This window comes from Choloepus didactylus, chromosome 9, assembly GCF_015220235.1.
Source record: "Choloepus didactylus isolate mChoDid1 chromosome 9, mChoDid1.pri, whole genome shotgun sequence".
In the NCBI taxonomy this organism is placed as follows: domain Eukaryota; kingdom Metazoa; phylum Chordata; class Mammalia; order Pilosa; family Megalonychidae; genus Choloepus; species Choloepus didactylus.
In genome coordinates this window covers 63,994,457-64,013,621 of record NC_051315.1, presented here as the reverse complement: position 1 = coordinate 64,013,621, position 19,165 = coordinate 63,994,457, and the positions used below count along the sequence as shown (strand labels likewise).

The following is a 19,165-nucleotide window of genomic DNA, read 5'->3' as shown; positions in this document are numbered from 1 at the left end:
ATTGGTTTGTTTGTTTTCAACTCTCTCAGCCCATGCCCCCCCGCCCCCACTGCCCACCTAGTAATGTCTGCACACATAGTTTACTATACCCTCTGCTGGGCAAAAGATCTTACCCCCTGATTTGTGTTGTTCTTCTGGAAGATTTCCCTTTAACCGCTTTTCCCAACGAGGTGTTAAGGCTAGTCTTGGCATTCTTTATTCACTGTCTCAGGAGAAACAATCTTAAAGTCCTAAAGGAACGTTATGCTACTGTAGTATTTGTAAAAGATATTGATTCTCTTTTTCATTCAATGAACAGTATTTTTTGAGCACCTGTAAGGTGCCAAGTGCTGTTCTAGATGCTGAGGGTACAGCAGGAAACAAGACACACAAGGGCTTGTTCTCAGGGAGCGGGTATTACAGTGGGGAGAGACATGTAAGTAAACAAACAATTAAATAATCCTTGATAAGGAAATGTCAGATGGTGAAATGTGCTATGAATAACAGAAAGCAGGAGCAGAGATGGGGCATGAGGGAGGGCATTTTTGCTGACATCTGAAGAATGAGAAGGAACCAGAAATGAGTGTTCCAGGCCAGAAGGCTTGCTTGCAAGTATAAGACCTCGAGAGGCAAATGAGCTTCTTCCATTTAAGGAACAGAAAGAGGGCTGGAATATAAATTAGCAAGAAGAAGTGTTACATGCGATAAGGTCAGAGGGCAACGGAGGGGCCAGATCCTGTGGGTCCTTGTGGGCCTTGGCAAAGAGATCGGACATTTTTGTTATTTATGTGCAATGAGGAACGACTGGAGGGTTTCAAGCAAGGGAGGAACATTATCTCCTTTAGGTCTTGTGGTGCAGAGTGAACACCTTGAAAATGTATGCAAAGTTGACTGCATTTACAGGTTTTCATTAAAACTGGAAAAGGACCGAAACTCTGCAGAACCACTCCCTCTCATGTCTCTTGGGCTCCAGCCTTATAGGTGACACACACCCTTTTAATTGCGCTTTCCCTAATGGATGGGAATAACCATGAACTGTATGTGTGCTCACTGTGTGAGAGAGTGTGTGTGTTTGTGTATGTGTGTGCTTGCAGTGCCTTAGAGAACTTCAAAATAATTCTATAAATACACAGAGAAATCATCATAATGCTCATGTTCTCTTTTTAAATCCAGCTATAATTAGACTTCCCCAAAGATTCATTCAGGCATGTACTCAGTAGCTTTTCAAATTTCTGTTTTTCCTAAGGGGTGGTAGAAGGGGAGTGGGTGATAGCTGCAGCCCTCACCTCTGTTCCGCTTAGTGCTTGCATCATATTTCACAAATATGTACTGAGCCTCTCTTGGACCCCAGGCCCTGCGCTAAGCAAGGGGAACACAGCCTATGCCTTCTTGCTGCTTCCAGCAAAGGATGAGCCTCTAAATCATCCACTTCCAGGAATTCTGCTATGGCCTATCCTGAAACTCTGCCCATGCAATTATATTCATGTCTCAAAGAACTGAGACTCTGAAAGAACCTGAGACACCATCTATCCCAATACTCCTCTAACTGTAGTTCTGGTAGTTTGGGTGGCACTGGCCTAAGCATCTTGGGAAATTTCATGTTCCTAACCTCGCCCCTGAATCCTCCAGCCATCCCTCCATTCCCACCCACTGCCCCAAGTAAAAATGCCTTCCCATATTTCCAACAGTGACCTGACTTGAGAACTGTTGGTCTAGCCTAGTCCTATCATTTTACACATAAGGAAATGTTAGGCAACTTGCAGTCTTTTTGAGTCTTTCTTCTGAACCCAGCAGAGTCAGGACCCAGAGTTCAAGTTTGATAATGAAGTTAGTTGCTGAAATATGCCTCTGTTGTTCATTCTTTCACCTGATACCATTTTCTTAGCATTACTTGGTGTAATGTGTGTTGCAAATTTAAGCATGGACCTTTCAAATGGGTCAGAAAAAAATCACAAGCATTTTCAGTTTGTTCTGTATAAAACTCAAGGTTTTGGTGTATTTTCTACATATATCCCATTACCCTTCCTCCTCTTAGAGTCCCTTATTAATGATGAGAAATTGGACTCTCCTCTTTCTGCCGTAATTATCTCTGTGCTTTTGTCAAGCATCTTCTGGGAGAGTTATCATTACTCCTTTAAGTACAGGGGACAGAAACAAAACATTCTGGCATATAAATTTCTGGATCTGCAGCTGCCTTGAGCTGTATATCATTTATCCCGACTTGGGCACCAAAACCACATTTCAAAACTCATCTGCCTTCATGCACCTGACCTGCTCTCTTCACCTGCATTTGTAACTTTCTTCCTACACATTTGAATACTCTGTAGATGAGGAAGAAACACTTACCCTAATTATTAGTGTAGTTGAGAGCTTTTAGTTCTTAAGTGACTCTTCTCCTTAGTTACTAAGGGGAATAGTCAATATTGAGAGTGATGCTTTCAAATAGAATTTTCTTGAAGGAATCTCAAGTTCTGTGAACAATTATTTCTGTGGCAGTATCCAGAATAAAGCTGGACTCTTTGCGCAGGGTGCTGATCTCATATCATTGTACCAAGTAAGTATATTACACCTATGGGAAGTAGAACAACTTTAATTTTTAAATTTTAGGTGTTTTTCCTTGTTTGCTTCTTAAGTAAAACCAATCTAGTTTCTTTTTCTGCAGCAAAGGAGGAAGGAACAAACAACAAATTAATCAGGCAGGAAGCAAATAACCACAGAAGGACAGCTGCCTTCTGACTCAGTGTGTCACACTTAACAAGGGACCTGAGTTTGTCCAAAATGGCTGGTTAATGATCCAAATGTGAGTTAGAAGATGATGCCGTTTTCAGGGATGGTTTTGCTCTTGGCTTATGTCTCACTTGCTCTCTGTCTGCCTGTGTCCCTGATCATGCATGTCCTACAGTATCCTTTAATGGTAGGAAATATTTCTTCATACTAAATGCATTTCCTTTGCCAGCTAGAGGAAAGAACTTAATGGCTTTTAATGGACCATAGTGTGTCGAAATAAAGTTGTTTAATTTTTCAGTAGAGGGCCATGTGATCTATTCCTGTTGCAGAGAATGTTAGCTTCACCACTGTGGTGATTGTGGGCGATTCATAGCTTCTGTTTTGAGCCAAAACATAAGCAAAATTTTCAGCGGAATTTTTCTTGACCATGGGACAAGTTCGGGTCCACAGGATTTTTTTTTTCTTTTAACATTTAAAATGGGGGTTTATGTCAGTAAAGATATTCTTTCAGTGTGTTGTACAGTTGTCCACCCAATTGCCTTTGAATTGTCAGTTTCGCCAGCAACAGGAACTAATTTTAAAGTAAAGGGAGTCATTGGAAGCTTCAGATAGTACCATGGTGCTAAGCTGCTGCTGTTCAGTTGCTACAGATATGTTACTTAAGTTCACGTCCCAACCTAAACCACTTTTAAGCAGTCTTTTGGGAAGAAGACACTGTCTTTTAGAATATTCTATTCAACATCGTAACAGTGCAGTGCAGATTACTATTGTAAATCACACTCCATAGCATTTATTATAACTGTTTACATTAATATGATTAATATTCTGGCATAAAGTATAGTTATTTTAAAATTTCAATCCCTATGCCCAGAAAGCTCCAAAGCAAGATTAAGGAAACTTTTTGTATCAAAAATTTTTTCTCAATGAGAGAAATGCAAATTAAAACAAAATTTTTTAGAAGTGTTTTTCTTTGCAGTAAGTATGAAAAAGCAACTTGACTTATGTTCTTTTCCTTTGGCGAAATATATAATAAAGCTTTGAAAATTAAGAGGGTACATACAACTTTAGTCAAAAGTAGAATTTCTTTTGAATAATGCAGTGGCATGCTGGTGTATTAGTAGAAAATGGAGAAGTGAATGGAAGAAAGGTCGGCAGAAAGATACTGATTAAGAAAAGTAGGACAGCTTTGTAGAGAGAAAGACAGGTGGAAAGGCAGAGGAAAGAATAAGACAGGATAGTGAGAGAGGAAGATGAGAGGCTCGGGAAAGGTTTTGAGGTTAATTACTATGGAAGCCATACCCTTATTTGGGTTATGGGTCTTAGCGTATTAACGTCATAAAATTGAAGGTATTGCTTTTGAACTGGAATATCATCTACTCAAAACAACTTATTTCATAGGTCCAAAGAGTTTAAGTTATTTACCTAAAATCACAGTTAGGTTTTCTAAAGCTCTTAGAAAAGTTTATTCATGGGTTAATATTCACAGTTCTTTACCTATTCTAATCCCTACACTTTTAAGGATTACACATACTCTTGATGAACTGTATTATTCAGAGAATTCCCCATGGTGAAAAGTATTCCCCAGTGTCCAGCAGCAGTTTCACCTCGACCGTAATGAAATCAAATTCTAGATCTGGCTGTAGGCTGGAAGTTCCCCTCAACCTATGCTAAAATGTAAGAGGAAATAAGCTTATTCCTGGACCTTTCATGTTTTATGCCCTTTTGAAGTCTGATTTACATTTCATGAACATGTCATTTACTTTGGAAACTTCTGGCTATTTAAATTGTGATAATTTTCTGTTTTAAGGTTTGAATCAGTTTTTGTTTTTCCAAATTATCATACATTTACTTCTTGTTGGAAAGAGCATTTTCCCCTGGACTGCCACAAATACCTTTGTCTATATTTAATTAAAACTGAAAAAATACTAGAGTAAGGAATGGCTTAATTAGTGTGCTTTTCTGAGAAATGTGAAACGCACTTCATATACATCTTCTTTCACCAATTTAGAGGTTTGTACTACAGAGGTTTGCATGTGTGCATACGTGGGCTAAGCTCGAAATCAACGGGCGGTTCCTCTTTCTCATGGTTAAATGGAGGAAAGAAACATTTATTGGGCACTTACTATGTGTCAGACTCTTTATTAAACATTTTTTATTTAAAAAGTAATGGCTGATACATATTAAGCACTTGAATAACCTTATTAAGTAGGTGTTATTACTTCCATTTTATTGGGGGTACTGATACTTTAAAGAGGTTAAGTAATTTGTCCAAGGCCACCTTCTAAATTAAGCATGGAAGAAGTTTTGTGTACTTTCAAGATCTTCATAAGTGCAGTTTAGAGGCAACATGATAAATTGTATAATTTCTTGATTCTTTCCATTCCTGGCAATCTGTGATCACACACATGCTCTGTTTTAAATGTCACAACAACAGAGAATATCTTTAAAAAGTATAATCTCTAGTAAGAGATAAAATGGGGGTTTATGTCAGTAAAGATATTCTTTCAGTGTGTTGTACAGTTGTCCACCCAATTGCCTTTGAATTGTCAGTTTCACCAGCAACAGGAACTAATCTCACAAAAATACACAAAGACGAAAACAAAACACTAAAGTTGTACTAATCACCAAACAAAACATTCAGTAATAATTAGATTTTAGGTGAAAAAGGGTTGGTTTAATCTCTAGTAAGACATTGTTTAGCTTTCTTGTCTTTTTAAGTCTTTTGGACTTCTCAATAGTAAATTTGATGACACTTTCTGCTTATTTTACGAGGCCACACTTTCAGTGATAAAATGAATAAAACACAGCAAGTGTTGACATATATGCCCCATGGTGTGTGTGTGTGTGTGTGTAGCAGTATGTAGCAGGAGCAAGAAGCAGATCTTAATCCTCTGGTAAAACTAAATGTGGTGCTGAGGATTTAAGAAAAGTTAGCTTTGAGATTTGAGCCCCTTGAGGAGAGTGCTTGGAAGAGATGGCAGATAGTGGGAGGAAAACCGATACTTTTTAAGTCTTGTGGATGAAGTAGAAAGGGTTGCAAAAGAATTCCCACAGTCAAATAATGACAAGTAGGTACATCATTTAGCTTACCTTCATTTTCTCATCTTTAAAAGGTCTTGGATTTCTATGACTCCTTTAGCTTTGATATTAATTTTTAAATTAAATACATATGACAGATTAAAAAAAATAAGTCTTCATAGCAACCTTTATTTCTCCAGCAGTTATTCTTACAGTAAAATTGTGTTTGAGTCCAAGCTTCTAGCTAATCTTAAGGACACTGTAGATGCTTCAGAATGTCTTCTTTGAAAGATGCCTTTCCCACTCCCATCCCCTCAAAAATAAATCAACTCTTTACCTAAAAGAGCTCTAAAAGAAGCATTCCTAAAATAGCCAGGGGGTCTCTAAGTTCAGCAGAGATGCAAACCCTTCTCATTGAGAGGACAACCCGAGCAGAATTCACTTAAGCTTTTGTTTTAAATGATGACGAGCCGAAAGAAAAGAGCAAGTACATTTTGAGAAATGAGGGAGTCTGTGTGCAGCAAGTGGGTGTTCCCCCATTCTGCTAAAACTGAGAACTACCGTGAAAACTAACTAGGTGAGGCTGGGGCTTTGTTTCACAAAGTAAAGCTTGCTTCTCTTTCTACTTTTTGCTTCCTCTTGGGTTGAGCAGCCTTTTTCCTCTTGTTTGGATTGCCTCATTGCCCTCAGATCAAGGACCTTCAGCCTGAGAGAGGAATGTTAACTATAACAGAAACAAACCTTTCTGCAAAGGTATTGAAAGTTTCTAAAATGACCCAAAACGACACCAACCTTTGAGGTGAGGGGAGGCGGGTATGTTGCATAGTGACCCTATCACAAAATGGAAACTACAGGCAACTGCAGCTGTGAAAAGATGGTGTTAAAGAAACAGGATGGCTGTGGTTTGCTGTGAGCATCAGTTTTCCTGTTGAGCATTTTTACCGGAAGTTAAAGAACAAAGCCAGGTTCAACTTAATTAGCTGTAATGCTTTTGACATCTTGAATATATGCAACTAAGTTTGTGTCATGGAGGAGTCTCTAAAGAATAGAATCAAGAATAACTACGAGTAGGAATCCTAAAACTATAGGCTTTTTAAAATTCAAGATTTTAACAGCAATTTGAGTTTGTTAAATGATTTTATTTTTACATCGGAACTTGGGGTGGATCACTGCCTTTGTAATGAGTGTCTTTGTGATCATCTTTTATGTTAGTAATAACAATATGAATTTATAAGCTTTTTCATTAAAAATTGTTTAGTTACAGGTATTACAAATTTCCTTCTGTTAATCTTTATTGGTCAAACAATTACTGTGTGTGTGTGTGTGTTTTTATAAATATATATGTATGTTTGTGTATATATATTTATAAGCTGGAAAAACACATCAAAAGGTTGATGAGTTATCTTTGGGTATTATTAAACCAACCCTTTTTCACCTAAAATCTAATTATTACTGAATGTTTTGTTTGGTGATTAGTACAACTTTAGTGTTTTGTTTTCGTCTTTGTGTATTTTTGTGTTGTCATTGTTTTCTATGATAAGTGTGTGCAAATACTTATGGAAGCAAAAAAAAATCATCCCCCCCAAAAAAATCTAACTTGAAGAAGTTAATACATATATGAAAATGAGTCAAGAACATTTAGAATGTAAAGTATAAATGAATATATATAAAAATATGACAAAGAATAGAAAGTAATGAGGACAAGAGAGCAATTGGATCTGTGTATCTGTCCAATTGCAACATTTACTGTGATACACACAGAGAGCAAATAAAGTATTCCTTTGTTGATTCAGCCTTTTCGTGGGGAAAAAAAATGTTGACATTTACCCCATATTGTTTTCGGTAGAATAGTATTTCAGGGGGACTTTTGGAAAGATTTATGGAGCAAAATGCTTTATATTTTTGAATATTCTGAAGTGGTAATAAAGTATCACTGGATAAACTCCCTTCTTATCTTATTTACTAGAACTTGGCCAATATGTCCATTCCTTAGGATTGAAGTCTGGCCTTCTGAGAATTATCAGCTGTGTTCATTGAGAGAAAGCTGGAAATCTCTCCCCTTTCTTGTCATGCTGTAGTGTGGGCCTCCTGCAGTGTGATCTAGAATAATTTTTAAGTTGACTATGAGAAACTAAGAAACAGTTTACTTAAATAACAAGGCAATTCTCTTGGTCCTAACAAGAGTGATATTTTACATTCAGGAATAATTCTGCCTCCCTTTATTGAAGAAGAAACCATGAGTTTCCTGAGGTGGGTCTGGTCTGGACTGTGGGCTCTGGTTGAGCCTCTAGTTGGCCATGCCCTTGGGGAGGATATTTCCCCTGCAGGGATGGGCAGTGGGCTGAGCAAGTCACACCTTTTCCAGGTACCCATTGTAACCAATGTTACCTATTTAGCAAATGGGTCCAGGAAGATGCCCTGGTTGGTCTGGGATCAGTGTGTGAGGATGGCTAATGTGAGTGTTGAGACTGTGACATTGATCTAAGAGCATTATAGTCAAGACAACTAAGCCAACCATTTCATTCACAGAGCTAGGACAATTCTAGGATTTCTAAATATTGATGCATATTGTGTGTGTGTGTGCCTGCGTGTATTGGCAACAGAGGAAAAATCAGTTACTGAGTTTTTTTAGATCATTTGTACAAAATGTTCTGCCCTGTTCTCTCAACCCATAGAACCAACTCTCTTATTAAAGATTTGTTGGTAGATCCCTCCCTTCACCTCAATTGTTCCTCACTTAAACTGTAATGATTTTTGAATGAATCATTCAATTATTAAATAAAACTCTGGCAATCACCCACATACTCTAGGATTCAGGCTTTTTGTTTATTTATTGTATGTTAGTCCAGAAATACGTTGGGTAAGAAATCAATTGATGGATAGTTTATTCAAAAACCATTACCTTAAAGTTTTCACAGTGGATAATAGGTATGTATTTTAAAACTGTGCGTAAAAACCAAAGCCTTTTCTGTCTCTGGGGTTCTCTTCATGCACTTAAAACTCAACATACAATTGAGGGGGACCTTTTAGAAAAGTCTGGCTTTTCTCTCTATGATGAAAGTTATCTAAACACTGAAATTGTTTTAAAAAATTAATTCTCAAAAGTGTGCATTTTTATTAGCTTGGCGTCTGGAGTGGGGGTTAGATGGCAAGGTCAGGTCAAGGGTCAGCAGGTCGGCAGTCCTCTAACTTTAGGGACCCTGACTAGGGTGGGGACTCAGTGGTCTCAAAAGCACACAGTAGACTCTGCTGCAGGAAAGGCACCGTCGTTGGCACTTTGGGAAGCCCTGCCCTAGTCTTTTCCCTTGTTCTAGGGTCCCTCCTGTCCCCAGACAGAGCTGTCTTTCCTGACTTACTCCCACTCCCCATATGCTGCAAGGCCAAGTCGTCAGGCTGCCCCGTTCCCACCCGGGGAGTTCTACCCACACCTGCCTCAGGATTCAGTTCAACCCCCCATTCGATGCCTCCTCTGCCAGGTACTCAAGCAACACTCACACCAGCAGGACCCTGTCCTTACCCCCAAGGAAGACAGATACTAGAACCCTCCTATGCTCAGAGCTTGAAGTCCAATGTCTCATTTAATTTCCCACCAACTCCCCATATAGCAGCCTGGAAAGGGAGGCTCAGAGAGGTGAAATTCTTGTCCCAGATTACTAGGTGACAGAGCAAGAATTCAAACCCAAATTTGCCTGACCCGGGTCTCATGTAGTCACAGGGGTTCTAAACTTTTTCATTCCATACATTACACCGGCGTCTGGTAAAGCCTATAGACTCCTGTGACTCTTTGTAAATGCATAAAATAAAACACAGAGAATTACAAAGGAAAGTCATTATATTGAAATAAGTACTTCTTTATTAATGGTTTAAACAAGATGGAGCAGCAGATCTAAACATTGCCAAATTGCAAAGGAGATTTGCAACAATTATAATATGTGAAAATATATATTGGTGAAAAGTCTCAGGTACTGTGGTTTGTGGCCTATAGCCACAACTGAAGAAATGCTAAATTTCAGTTAGAGCTTTGTGAAAATAATTATATATTTTTTTCATCCCAGTTCTCAATCCCTGAATTCTATCCATAGGCCCTTGCCAGGTACAGAGATACAGCTTAGAAATGATGGCTCTGTGTAGATCTGCGCTCTGGTGCTGAGGCCCTGCAGTCAGTCCCAGTTCTGATTCTTACGTGGCCTGTTAACTCCATGAGTGAAGGAAAGCCCCTACTCCTTCAAGCTTCTGGCTTCTGTTTGCCAGAAAGGAAGTCCCCGTGCTTAATGCTAGCAAGCCCCTTGGAAATAAATCTCCGAATGTACGAGGGGTGACACTGGGAGCTGTTCCAATGGTAAGCTCATACCTTGTTTGTGTGATTCCCGGTTCTTCCACTCGGCAGATATTTATTGTGAGCCCTACTTTGCACTGGGTGTTGGGGACACTGTGGTGAACAGGCCTGACTGGGGATTTGGCACAGGAGGGAAGTTTGGACATGAGCTGGGCCTCTTTGATCCTTGTGGTGAGTGGCAGGATTATAGTCTGAGATTTCTCACGACCTTCCCTCCAGACCTGGTGAAGTCCAGGTCATGCCCAGCAGCTATTCATTGAGGAAGAAGCAAAGAGTACACTGCAGCTCTTTAATCACCTACCAGCATCGAGGAGGAGTGGGAATAGTTACCTAGAGGGGAGTGAGCCATGGGGGCAGGGGAAGTAGCAATAAACGTCTGCAGAAGTGGAGAGAAGAGAGTACTTAGGTCAGCAACACCCAGGGAAAAGTGATAGCACTGGCCTGCAGACCGAACCTGGAGGGGAAGCACACTCTTCTTGCAAGACCCCTGAGGCCTTAACAGCTTCTCGCTTCCCAAGCTTGGTTTTGTCTTTTCATTTCTGTACACCACTGGTGTTTCTGCCACACTGGCCGTCTGGACCACGCAGCTCACTGTGGCCCACCCAGAGCCGTGGTCCAGAAGTTCATAGTCAGTTCATGCATAAGACAGTGACACCTGCAAATTGTAAAGTAATTAGATTAAAGATGCCTTTTGGGGTGGCACGCCTGAAAAGGTCTCCATCTCCACAGTCTGACCCCTAAGCTGTGCAGCACAGAAGTTCAATTTGATCACTGCAGCCAGAGACTGACTTATGAGACTTCTTTTATCAGAGAAGATTCCTGTTACTTGTCCCGAATCCATGCCTCCCTAGTACAGTATTAGGATAACAGGGTAACGGAGGTTATTTTGTGAACACAGAATCAGACAAAATAAATTAGAGTGTTGGGGGACAGTTCCTCCACCAAGCACATGGATGAACCTTTGCATGGAGCCCTCTCCTGGCCACTGAGCAGACCAGGCTACCTGCCACCCTTCCTTAGGGAGCCTTCTCCACCCATGAATCTCTCTCATTTGACTCCCACGTCTTTCACAGTTATTCGGGCCTGAATTCATTTTCAGATCTCATTACTTCCTCCTGGTCCTAGGAGACGACCAACACTAAGGCCTCTGAACACGCCTTCTGCAGCTGGAAAAACTCATTTATGGGGGCCCCTTATGATGGGCACCCAATACCCCTTACACTGCTCACTTGGCCACTGGGATGGTAATTGGTGTCATATGGGAAGCATCAATTTAAGGATCACATTTTAAAAGAATCCTTGTCTGAGGCAGCCCCTTACAGAAAAAAAAAAGATTCTGACCTAGTTTACAGGTGAGCTGTAGCACTAGTTAACCCCTTTCTTTACCTACCAAAAAATGTTTATCAGGCCATTAAAAAAGGGGGTGTGGTGGGTGGGGGAGAGGCAGTGTAAGCCAATGGAAAGAGCAGGGATCAAAAGGACCTGATTTGAATGAAACACTTTGGGTCTTTTTAGTGAGTTAATTTCTCTGAGTCTCCTGTCCTGATCTATAAAATAAGTGTAATCATGCTAGTTTGCAATATTGTTGTAAGAATGACAATGCAAGTAAAGCTCTCTGTATCCTGTTGATTGTCAATCAATGGTAGCTGCCATTGTTGCTGTGGAGTTTTTGAAAAATGTCGTTTTCTAGCCAGCCCACTTGGAATGGGACTATTCTAAACTGTCTTAGTTTCTGATTTCCAGCAGCTGTGGAAACTCCAGCCATGTATTTTAACTTTTCCATTCCATTTCTGCTCACAGAAAGCAAGCCATCTAGCAATATTTTAATAGAAAGTTTGTTTTAATAGAAAGTTTTCCACATTAACTTTTAGTGGTTCAACTAAGTTAGTATTTTAAATTCTAAGCAATTGTTTTCTGCAATTAAGAGACTATTAAGAATAAAAGAAAAATAATTCTGCTATTTGGAATTTGGGACACATGATTCAAAGAAACAAAGTTATTGAGGTGGCCGTTGACCCAGTCAGTGCACCAATGTTCTCTAGTGAAGAATGTACATCTGTACATCCTAATGCACTGGAAAACCTCACCACCATGGGAAGTCACATCTCTATAGGACTTCACCTTGGGATGCTGTTCCCAGTCCTCATGTAACCGAGAAATTAAGAATTAACAAATAATTATGATTACTGAATCATTTTATAGATTTTTTTTCTTTCTGTACTGTAGAATAGTCAAAAGTTAATACCTGAAATTACTGAAACTCAACTAGTCTCAGCCCTGTTTTTACTTAGTACTGTAATGGTTATTCTAGCCTAGTCCCAACCCTGTTTATACTTTTGTAATGATTTTTCTAGCCTAGACTCAGCCCTATGTATACTTACCATTGTAATGGTTATTCTGTTACAGCTGTCCCAGCCACAGCTTTTTATACTTGATACTGTAATAGAAACAACTCTATCTCCTCTTGTTTGTACCCATAAAAACCCTGAACTCCTTAGACTCAGGGAGACAGATTTTTTTAGGCCAATAGGCCATCTGATCTACTGCTTCGCAATAGCAATAAATTCTTTCTCTCTTTGAAACCTCCATGTCATAGATTGGCTGTTATGTATCTTGGGCAAGACTCCCGCATTTGTTCTGTATCACTCATTCTGTGAGGGAGGGACCGGGTTTGGCCTATCCACTAACCCTTAGCACCTACTCCTAATATTTAAATCCTTGTTCATTGGTTAGTTGAATGAATGAATGAACGAACAAATGAATGAATGAACCCGGGTACTCATCATTCCCCAGCCAGCCCTCCCTTCTTCCCACATGTTGGACAGTAGCAAGGTGTATTGACAGCTTCAAGCCACAGGCTAAGGATATGTTTCTACCTTAAGGACACAGTAAGAAAGTAAAATTTACATCCATACCCAGGACACATACGCACAACTGAAACAAGTTTAAGAAACACTATTCACCCTACTAGATATGATACACTCTGCTGTTTCCTATTCTGGTCAAGTCAATGGTTAAAATGATGCTTCTGGCCCACTAAATTGATTTCATGGCCCCATTGGTGGGTGTAAGGTTCAAACTCTCCAAAGGGTGTCTCAGATCTTACTTAACTTGCAAAAGAACCACTTAGGGATCTTGTTCAGATGCGGAAACAAGTTCAGTTGGGAGACACGTGGCTGAGGTTCGACCTACTAGCTCCTAGGTGGTGCCCATGCTACTGATCCAGGACCTCACTTTGAGTAGCAAGAGCTGGGTGGGAGAAGCTGGGACTGCTTAGGTGTGGGAACAGCGGGTGAGGTGTTGCTGTGGGCTGAGACATGGGGGTTTCTGATGAGGCTCGAGGCCCAGCTAGGAAGGCTGGGGGAAGGGGAGATGGGGCTCCTGGCTGGCATAACTCCTCAGGCACCTCCTCACCATCATTCCTCCAGCTCCTGGTATTTTCCAAGCTGCCGCCTCTGTCACTGCTATCACCCTTTACCCACTCAAGTTTCCCTAAACTCTCCCTCAAAGCCACAGAGGCCTTCGCTCTGTTCCTGGAGCAGACACACTATGCAGAAAGGTTTTTCTAATTTCTGTATTTCTGGTGAGCAGCCTGGGAGTCAAAGGTCTGACTCCCAGCCCCACCCTCCCTTTATTTTCACTTAGATCCTATCAGGAAATACTAAGTAGCAAAAGATAGGAATGGTTGCTCTTTAAGTACATCCAAGATGATAAAAGATTAGCCCTCCCCTCCTCCCATGCCCATTTTACCCACATCACTCTTCCCTTCCCACCTTACATTAGACCTCTCTCCTCTCTCCTCTCCCAGGATGAAAAAAGGACTAGGACGAGGCTGATGTCAGGAACCTTGGGCCACAAGAAATGGGCTGTGGGATACATGAAGTCTTAGGGAAAATGGAGAAGAAAACCTGAGGGGCTGGAGACAGGATGGGGGTTGGGAGAGCAAGAAAGGACTTTGTCATGGAAATGAGAGGAGCCACTTATTTTCCATGAAACTTCACATTTCTGGCAGTTTCATGATGACCTTCCTGCTTACTCAGGCCCGGAGTCCCTTTCATTCCACCGTGAACTCCTTTGGTGGGTGGTGGAACTGAGTGGCGTGAGACACTGGATTTTGGCATTTTGGTTCAAAAGCCTCCCTGGACAAGGTAGAATGATGTAAAGGTAATTCCTCCTCTTTTAAAAGGTGGCCTCTGTGAATAGCTGTCACTTTGGGCGATAAGAAGGAAGATTAGGACAGAGTATTACCAAAATGTCTAAAATATGACTGCATTTTGTTTTGTTTTGTTTTCAGATTTACCAGCAGGACTGTTGAAAGCTTAACTCTCCAAGATGCCTGTCCCTCCCCCTCCAGCACCCCCACCCCCTCCAACATTTGCGCTGGTGAGTTTCTCCTCCCTATTCATCACCCATGCATAAAGCAAGCCAGAGGAAATCAAAACCTGGCATATATGTGTTTTCTTCAACGTATTTGCATTTTGGCTTAAGTGAGCTACAACCTGCATTCCAGGTGCACGGAGTAAGCCAAACCCTGAGATCTAGCAAACATAAACACACCATGGTTTGTATCGGCTTAGGTCTCACGCAATGCATAGTACAAGCATGGAATGTGGGTTCGTTAGATTTTCTTTGCCATCTCCATCAAGGGAAACGTCAGGTTAGCACCGGCCCCAAGACTGGAGTTTGCAGGAGCAGTTCTGAGACCAATATATACTGTTTCCATTCAGATGAACTCTAGCTGCAAATCTCTGATGGCTGGACAGAACAGTCAAAAAACCCAGGTCTCTTCTGCCTGAAAATGCGTCCATTACAGTGTACTCCAGTCTCACGCCCTCCTTTTCCTCTGCACCCCTCTTTAAATCTATCCTTGCATCTAGATTTCTCCTTTCCAAAGGAAGTTCTTGACTCATGCTGATGCCTTGACAGACCTGGCCTGGGAAGTTAGTGCACCTCTTGCAGGCGGCACTTTCTCCTGGAAGCAGGCAGCTCCCACTGGAGCTCCCAGACACTCCCTGACAAAGGCCACCCCCAGGATGGGAAGCCTTCACTGCTAAGGAGCCCCACAAGGTGACGGCCCCTTCATTTTTTTTCCATTCTTAAACTTTGTATTTTTAAATAATTTCAAACTTTCAAGATAGTTGCAAAAATAATACAAACCCCATACAGAGAACTCCAACATACCCCCACCCAGAAACCCACATCCACCAACTTTTAACATTTTGCCACATTTTTCTGCATCATTCTATTCATCCATTTATCTATCTATTTTCTAAACACTTAGAGTAGTTTGTCTACATCATGCTCCTTGGGTACATATCATCTACTCAAAGTAGAACTGAGCCATTTGTTAAGAGTACCCAAGGGGATAAGTACGGAAGTGGGGAGTAAGTGCTTTGAAACACTTATGACAATTCCACAGGAATTTTTGTCTATTGTTTCTAATAAAATTGTATTTTGTTCCTTTTTCCCCCCACTAATTCATTTTTTATTAATTCCTTACTATTTTACAAAAGTATCAGTCCATGATGGATTGGGAAAAAAGTTTTTTTAAATTGGTCCTTCACATAGTTTGAGAAGCCTGGATATGACTACATAGCAGGATTACTTTATATTTCCCCCAGAGTGTGGATTATCTACTACTACTGGGTGGTACATGGATTAATATTTTTAAAATTTTAATATTCATGTACTTATTTTTATTCATGTACTTACTTATTTTAAAAATTTAATAACCAGCTCATCAAACTCAGGGTTTAATAGCCAATTAATTTAAAATAAAATATTCACTGAAAAATAGAATACTAAATAATATGGTGAATTGATTTAATAAGAAATATTAATAAATATAACACAGGAGGCATGACAAGATGACAAAAATCATGAAAGTTGTACCAGGATGACTGAAATTTGGGAATCCCTGGTTTATCCTTTCAACTAATTTCTATCCCTTATTACCTAACCAAAAGCAAGATCTTGGAGAAAAAGAATATAGAGGTAAGAAAAGGGGGAGGTGAGTTGGCAGACAGCATAGGATACTGTTGTAGTACAACAATGCAAGCAAGAATTTAGCACCCAAGGTGTCAAAATAAATTTTGAGGCAAAACAGGAGGCCACTGAGGTTGCTGACCCAAAATGTTAGGAGATCCACTTAACCTTTCTGGGCCTCAGGTTTTTTCATCCTTAAAATGAAGACAGCAGGTAATTTTAAAGGTTCCTTCCAAGCTTCAATAGAAGATGATCCCATTAGCAAAAGCAAAATATATGCAAAGAGCATTTCTGGAAGTGCAGTCAAGAAACCACCAACAGGGTTTTTCAGAGGAGTGGCAAGGCTGATGGGGAAGGGGCACATTATATCCCACATTTACCCTTCTCTCAGGTTAAAGGGAAGGCTCTGGGGTCAGAGAGCCAACATTTGAATCTCAGCTCCTCCTATTTCTAACTGGGTGACTGGGGCAAACAATTTAATCTCCCTAGACCTTGGTTTTCTTGTCTGTAAAATGGAGATGATAACTTTTGGGGTTGATGAGGACTAAATGAATTAATACTTGTAAAATGCTAAAAAATAGTGTCTGGTCCATAGTAAGAGCTACATAAGTATTAATTGTTATTATCATGAGCATTCATTATTCGAGTCCAGCTTAACACACAGTGATTTTACACAGCCCACTTCAGAGTTTTTCTTAGCTCTCACTGCCTTCAATCCTGGTAATAAATAGCTGGGTGAGATATCAAGCTGTAACTTCCCCAGGCTTATCGCCTGTGCCGTCACTGCCATATCTGAAATCTGATCCCTGTGGGAAGGGCAGGGACCAGCCTAGAGGGACTCTCAGGTCTGCTGGAAGGACCTTTGGGTGTGGGGCAGCCACATGCTCCCAGGGATGCCGCAAGACCAGTCCACTTTCCAGGTGTGCTGGTGTCTTAGTGTGGGCTGTTGGTGTCCACATTCCCTTAAAATGCTCGGAAGAAATGAGTACACAATTTCTCATAAGGATCTTTCCCAGGAATTCTGAAAACATAAAAAAAATGCCCCAACATTTTAAGGCAGTACCTTTGTCCTCTCTGCAATTTATTCTCTGAGCTAAGCTCTCAACAGGATGAAACATCAGAAACATCTTAGGCCCAGGGGCATGAGGGAGTGTTTTAGGGTAATGAAATGTTCTATATCTAGACTGTGGTGGTAGTTACACAACTATATGTTTGTCAAAACTGATAGCACTGTGTGCTGAAACTTGAGTGTAAATTATACTTCAATGAATCTGACTTAGAAAAGAAGTCTTTGGCAATGTAAACAAAGGAATTATTTTCTAAAACTTTAGTGGATTTTTTAAAAGATAGTTAGAGCTGACCCTTTGCACCAGGTGAGTTCTAACAGATGAGAATGGGCAGCAATTCTTTGAGGCACATTCCAGAGAACGAAATCGAGCTTATCCTGCAGGATCCTCCCAGACTTCAGATTTCCTTCTCATTTCTAGCCATCCAACCCTAGCTCTGTTGGTTATGTCCAGACTGTGGTCAGACTTTTCAGACTTTCATGCAGGACTCACTCTTCCTGTATTAAAAATGAATGTAGTTTATAGCTGCATCTGCTCCCAAACATCTGGGTCTTAAAAAGAATGACATTGGGTCTAAAACTTGCAGAGAATTCACAATCTATTGCCAAGAACTTTAATAACAATCTTCCAATGCTCTAGCTGCCCTAGCTGAATGTTGTAGTACATGGTTTTAATCCAAGAGACAAATGTGAGTTTGCATGGTTTCCTTTCAGGCAAATACAGAAAAGCCTACCCTGAATAAGACAGAGCAGGCTGGGAGAAATGCTCTCCTTTCTGACATCAGCAAAGGGAAGAAACTAAAGAAGACGGTCACCAATGACAGAAGTGCACCGATATTGGACAGTAAGTGAAAAAAGTTATTTTCCATGGAGATCAGTGGCTTACATAATAATCAACCCTACCCCTCCCCCCACACACAAATCTGATTAGCAACAGCTGCAAAGCTAGCAGAATAAGGGACTGTATCATTTGTAGGCTCAGGCTCCAGCTTTGGATTCCCCCTCTACTGCTGCAGGAAGCCTGTATAATAATTCTTTGTCCAAGACACACACAGCAGCAATTCTCTGAGTTGTTCACAACACTTGCTAAAATTTAACCCATTGCTCCTCACACTGCAGATCAGGAGGCAACATGAAATACAGACCGAGTCTAGCCTTTGAATCAAAAGACTTGGGTTCAAGTTCTGGCACATCCATCACTTACGTTGCCAAGCCTTATTGTCTTCATTTGTAAATGGAGATACTAATACTTGTTCTACCAAACTCACAAGTTTGTTGTGGGCACCAAATGAGACAATGTCTATGAAAGTGCTTTGTAGTCTGGAATGTGATTCAAGATATGATTGTCGAGAGCATGGAATAATCTTCTTGCTTGGAGATAAAATAAGAGATTCAAAATTAAGTATGCAATTATGAAGTTATATGCTGAAACATTTTAAAATTGCAAAGAAATAAATTTTCCAAGAAAAATATAAATTTACCATAATTTACTCAGGAAATCTCATGACCAAGGAAAAAGTTGAAAATATCAAATTATTTTCTTTCCAAAAAGCTTTGGAGCCAGATGATTTTATCAGTAAATTCTCTCAGATTTTAAGGAACAACTCGTTCAAATGCTATATAAATCATTCCCAAACAGGGAGAGACAGAGAGCTACTTGTAGGCTTGATCCTAACGTTCAAACCTGACAGAGTCAGCACCCACACAAAAGGAGAGCTGCACACCAGTGATTTGCAACAAGGGCGATTTTGCCCCCAGGGACATAATCATTTTAAAATGTGGAAATGTCTGGGGACATTTTTAGTTGTCACTACTGGGGTCAGGGAGACGGGGGACTGCTACTGACGTGGGGGTGGAGGTCAGGGATGCTGAAAACATCCTGCAATGTACAGAACAGCCCCCACCACGAAGAATTATCCAGTTCAAAAAGGCAGTAGTTCCAAGGTTAAGAAACCCTATTATATATCATTTATAATCACAGATGAGAGAATACTAAAAAAAATACCAAAAAAAATCCAATTCAGTAGTATATGAAAACAATAATTTCACCAGGG

General features: G+C 40.4%; 1 protein-coding gene across 3 annotated transcripts in view; it reads left to right on the top strand.

The window, feature by feature from the left end:
• WIPF1 (WAS/WASL interacting protein family member 1) overlaps positions 1 to 19,165 on the top strand; it is a 124,385-nt gene that overhangs the window by 88,375 nt on the left and 16,845 nt on the right. The window contains exons 1-3 of one of the 3 annotated variants that reach the window (XM_037850300.1): positions 2,017 to 2,533; positions 14,355 to 14,443; positions 17,826 to 17,955. In XM_037850300.1, the coding sequence (XP_037706228.1) occupies positions 14,393 to 14,443; positions 17,826 to 17,955 (181 nt within the window). In that variant the 5' untranslated portion in view covers positions 2,017 to 2,533; positions 14,355 to 14,392. Of the gene's footprint in view, positions 1 to 2,016; positions 2,534 to 13,979; positions 14,225 to 14,354; positions 14,444 to 17,825; positions 17,956 to 19,165 lie in introns of those variants that run through there. The other 2 variants (XM_037850301.1, XM_037850299.1) reach the window with 2 other exon arrangements.